The sequence below is a fragment of the Arachis ipaensis genome, chromosome B7, assembly GCF_059453495.1.
Source record: "Arachis ipaensis isolate K30076 ecotype BB chromosome B7, ASM5945349v1, whole genome shotgun sequence".
In the NCBI taxonomy this organism is placed as follows: domain Eukaryota; kingdom Viridiplantae; phylum Streptophyta; class Magnoliopsida; order Fabales; family Fabaceae; genus Arachis; species Arachis ipaensis.
In genome coordinates, this window is record NC_142442.1 from 80,066,592 (window position 1) to 80,071,436 (window position 4,845).

The 4,845-nt window shown below is 33.0% G+C and overlaps 1 protein-coding gene across 1 annotated transcript; it reads right to left on the minus strand.

The window, feature by feature from the left end:
• Positions 1 to 1,389: 1,389 nt before the first annotated feature.
• On the minus strand, positions 1,390 to 3,932 carry LOC107609297 (7-deoxyloganetin glucosyltransferase). Its single transcript, XM_016311189.3, has 2 exons — positions 3,201 to 3,932; positions 1,390 to 2,572 (listed from the first exon to the last, which is right to left on the minus strand). The coding sequence occupies exons 1-2, from the start codon at positions 3,727 to 3,729 to the stop codon at positions 1,629 to 1,631; spliced, it is 1,473 nt and encodes a 490-aa protein (XP_016166675.1). The 5' UTR covers positions 3,730 to 3,932; the 3' UTR covers positions 1,390 to 1,628.
• Between the last annotated feature and the right edge of the window lie 913 nt (positions 3,933 to 4,845).

Genomic DNA, 4,845 nt, shown 5'->3' on the forward strand with positions numbered 1-4,845 from the left:
AAGTTGAGAAGGTTGTCAGTTGAATGAGTGAAATTGTCATTGGCGAATGAGGATAGGGCATTACAAAGTCCATCAACCAACGAGGACTCCATCAACGGGCATGTGAGGGGGATGCATAGATCCGGTTGTAGCTACGTATGCCCCTGGATGCTGGTGGAACTGCCGCAGACGGTGTGGCTGCGACGATGAAGGTGGGGGGCTATGGTAGGGTCTGCATGGCCGGCGGGGTAGTGGGAAGGAGGATGAACGGGTGCTGCTGCGGAGCGAATTGCCATTGCTACGGAGCGCCAGCGGGACGAAGAGAGGCTTTGTCGCTTGTCGGTGGGAGGCTGGAGCGGCCGCGGGAAGTGCAGCAGTGCGGGATGAGTCTGCGGCAGCATGCACGTTGTCGTGGACTGGAGATCGCAATCAAAGATTGGGAGGTTAACATGACATTGGGAGTAACTGAACCTATTGTAATGTGTTTAATTGCTAATCCTAATTTTTCAAATTTAAAAATCTAAAATTACCTAATTAATTAATAATCTAATTTTTAATTTTAATTTTACTTTTTTTTAACTCCATTATTCATATTATTCGTAGTTATCATTGTTTCCTATACTTTTCTATAAATAAATAAATGCATTCCTTATTTCACTATATTTTGCACTTTCGGACATTTTAACATTATTTAATTAACAATGAAAAATCAATTACTCTGTAAATAATAAGGATAAACTACCCAAACGTATCCGAATAATTCTATTGCTACAAAAGTACATTCAAATTTTGTTATAAAAATAATGTACTCAAATAATTTAAAAATATAACAAAAATATCCAAAATAAATATTATTTTTTTGTAAATAACAAACAATTTTTATATTTGACAAACTATTTATGCATTTGATTCAAAACTTTATAGGAATATTTAGAGAACTATTTAAAAAATATACACAAAAAACCAAATAAAATTTTGATATCTGTATTTTTTTTTATATTTTTTAGAAGTATTATTAGTTGTTGACAAAAAATTACACAAAATATATACTTAGCAAAAAATTATCAAATTCTAACGATAAAAATATCTTATATTTTCAATCATGCTTACAAAAATTTACATCGAAATTCAATCTCTGAAACATTTTTTGAGAATATATATTTAATGTTGAATATTTTTATCGTATTTTTAAATTATTTAAGAACATTTTTATGGATAACAAAATTTGAATATATTTTTGTCAACTACAAAATTATTTAGATATATTTTTAGTGATTTACCTAAATAATAAATACAAAAAGAACCCAATAAAAACAGATATTATGAACTAGTAGTTCATATACAGCCTCTCTTCAGTCTTGACCCTTGCAAGGCATATGATATCTCACTATGAATTAGTATTGGAGGATGTTCCACTAAAGAACAAAGTTTATTTAATCAATTAGTGAAAACAGCAAGACATATATAATATCTCACCCAACAAATTAAACATATTGACATTCATCATAATATAAAAATAAAAGAAAAGAGGAAAAACAAACAAACAAACAAAAGAAATTATGTTGGGATACTACATGCATGCACTAGACTATAGTCTGACAGAAAACCCAATGGCATCAAGTACAAATTTGAAATCTGACATTTTCACACTACTTTTTAGCAACTTTGCTGCTCAAAAGAATTTGGTTAACCATGCTGTCCAAATTCTTCAAAGATGATCCATTTGGGCTAGAAGCAGCATCAACTGCCAAATTCTTCCACTCCAATGCCTTGTTTTTCATCTCTTGACCCTTTTTTCCATCCATCAACTCCCTCACAAGATTCTCAATTCTGTCCCTTCTAACATCCTCGATCTCCATCCCAATCCCCCACTCCTTACAACAGAATCTACAATTTGTTTGTTGCTCAGCAAAGAATGGCCAACATATCATTGGAACACCACCACAAATACTCTCCAACGTCGAGTTCCAACCGCTGTGCGTCAAGAACCCTTTAATCGAAGGGTGCGCCAAAACTTGCTCTTGTGGACACCAACTTGACAATAATCCTCTGTTCTTGGTCTCTTCAATGAACTCAGAAGGCAACACGGCGTTGTCGCCGGCCACTAGATCCGGCCTAATAACCCATAAAAATGTTTTCTTGCTGTTGGCAAGTCCCCAAGCAAATTCAATTAATTGGTCACTTGTCATAACCGTTATGCTGCCAAAGTTCACATAAACAACTGAATTTGGTTCTTGGTTGTCAAGCCATTCAAGACACTCTGGCTCCTCTTTCCATAGATTGGAACCAATTTTCTTCAAATCTTTGTCGGTAACATTGTTGAGTAGAAGATTCAAGGGACCAATGGAATAGACCGGTGGCAGAATTGTGGATAGTGCTTCCATAACATCGTGTTCCAAAGCATCAAATGTGTTCACTACGATTGCCGACCCTCTGGAAGCTCTTTTCGTCTCACCCAATATGAAATCAAGCATTAGGTCATTGGGATCTATGGTCCTCACGAAGCTTGGAACATCCCTCAATCGAATATCTTTGATTCCAGGGATCCAATCGATTGTGTTCTCCAAATAACCATTTGTGATATAACTTGAATCTGCATGTTAAGAAACAATAATTTAATACCTTGCTCTAATTATTACTTCTTTTAGGCAAGTTTGATAACTTCCTTCCATATTCAACAAAGCTTATGTAAACCCATCACCACTTTGTTTGTAGCGAGTTTTAGAGTTTTACTTGTAAGACAATTTTTACGGGACAAATAATAATATGTAGGCGTAATAATGTTTTTGTGTTTTCAGTTTGCAAATCTGACATGGAAACAAAAAGGTCATATTGAAGTATATAAAACGTGGGGAACTCAGATTCTACTTAGTGATCTTTTCATTGACTTGAACATATACCTATATTATTAATATATATAAATTCTTCCTTACAGTTCTTTATTAGTGAAATGCAATTTTTTTTTTAACCACCAGATCTCGAATTTAAATTTTGTTTAAGAGTTTCTCGTTTACTATAAAGTTAACTACAAACTTCTAACGTTCAATACTTATTTAAGCAGACAATTGAACTAATTCCATGGATCTAAGTTGCTTAAATGATAATTTATTTGATATAAAACGGCAGAATCCAAAAGCAGTTTTATATTGGAGGCCTAAACATGAAAAAATAAATAAATAAAATAAAAGAAGAAACCAATCGGTGAAATTAGTAGTAGTTACCTTTGAGTGGAGTTATTCCCTTGGCAACAAGATGGCGATACTGCATATAGCACATGAAGCCACAAGCACTTGTGGTCCAAAACAGAACCTCGGGGATTCCAAACTCTTCGGCAGCATCAACGGTGAAACTCATGCAACCATCAGAGACTATGCAAGTAACAGGAGGGGCGTTTTGGGCATCTGAACCTTCACTATTTCTATTGAGCTTTGAAATGAGATTCTTGAAGTGAGGCAAGCATGTCTTCCTAGTGGACTCGCAGAGGGAAGGAATATCCTGCGTCGCATCCACATCGGGCTCAGGTAGACCGTCAGGGATGGTTTCGAAACGGAACGAAGGTAAGCCGTTAAGGGAATCAGGGCCCCTTGATTTGAGAAGGCGTTTGTGGTTGTATTCGGTGTTAACAAAAGTTATGTGGAAGCCTTTGAAGTGAAGAAGCTTTGCTAGTTTTAACATTGGGTTTATGTGGCCTTGTGCTGGGTATGGTATGCACACAGCATGAAGCTTTTCTGTTATGCTCAAAGAACCCATTTCTATTTCTTTTTTTCTTTTTGGTTCTTGAGATTGAGGAGTTGTATTTGTATGTTGCTACTTACTACTATGTTCCTTCAAGAAATGAAGGAATATTTAAGATTGTTGGTGCATGGAACACCTAACTTGGACCGCAATTTATAGGAGAGAAAGCTTGATGGCGGTGTTCAGTTTTTGGATTAATATATTATATTATATCTATGATAGGTATATTTGACTTTTGACCTCTAATAACACAAAATTTTATCATCCTCAACCTTACACATGCTGACATGCATCATGCATGTCTAATATATACTGGAAAAGTATTTATAACTATTATTTTTTAATTTATAAACTTAAAAATTAATAAATAAAAAGTTAATTATAAAATATTTTGAAAAAATAATACGAGAATGTCACAAGAATGCATTGGAAAAACATTTTCTGGATTCGGATTTAGGATACTAGACGACTCTTTCACATTGGATTACAAAGAAATTATTGTACAATACATTTGTGGCTTATCCAAAGAATATTTATAATTGTTGTTTCATTAATATTACTGGAGATAATAAGTCATCCAAATTTATTATTTTTAGTTATTAATTTTATCTTTAATTTAATAATTTAATAATATAATTTTAGTCTATATTTTTAAATATGGATGGTTAACTAATGATAAAAAAAATAAATTATGATAGTTATCTAGTTATGAAGCATAGATCCTTCACTGAGTTGCCATGTTCGCGTGTCGGACATATTTCAGACACCACATTCATTGACACTCGTTCAACATGTATATTTGCTGTGTCTAACTGTATTTTAATTAAAAATAAAAAATTCTTCTCAAAATACATTTAGACATATATATTTAAATATCATCACGTGTCAGTATATCTAACTTTATTCTTAACATGTATTTTTGAAATAAATTTAAAAATAATATATATTATTATTTATTAAAAAAATATATTATTCTTATTATTATTATATTGTAGATGTTCTTTTCTTTTTTAGATGTTCTTAAAACACTCTTAAATCATTTCAAGACGACGCTTCCTCCGTTTTATAATAATTCTTCAAAATAAAGATTATTTTCATAATAATAAAACATTATATAAATATGTAGAATTG

Coding starts and splice junctions, on each gene's coding strand:
- LOC107609297 (XM_016311189.3), bottom strand. CDS start 3,729: ATGGGTTCTTTGAGCATAACAGAAAAGCTTCATGCTGTGTGCATACCA. Junction 2,573..3,200: donor GGGAATAACTCCACTCAAAG/GTAACTACTACT, acceptor CTTAACATGCAG/ATTCAAGTTATATCACAAAT.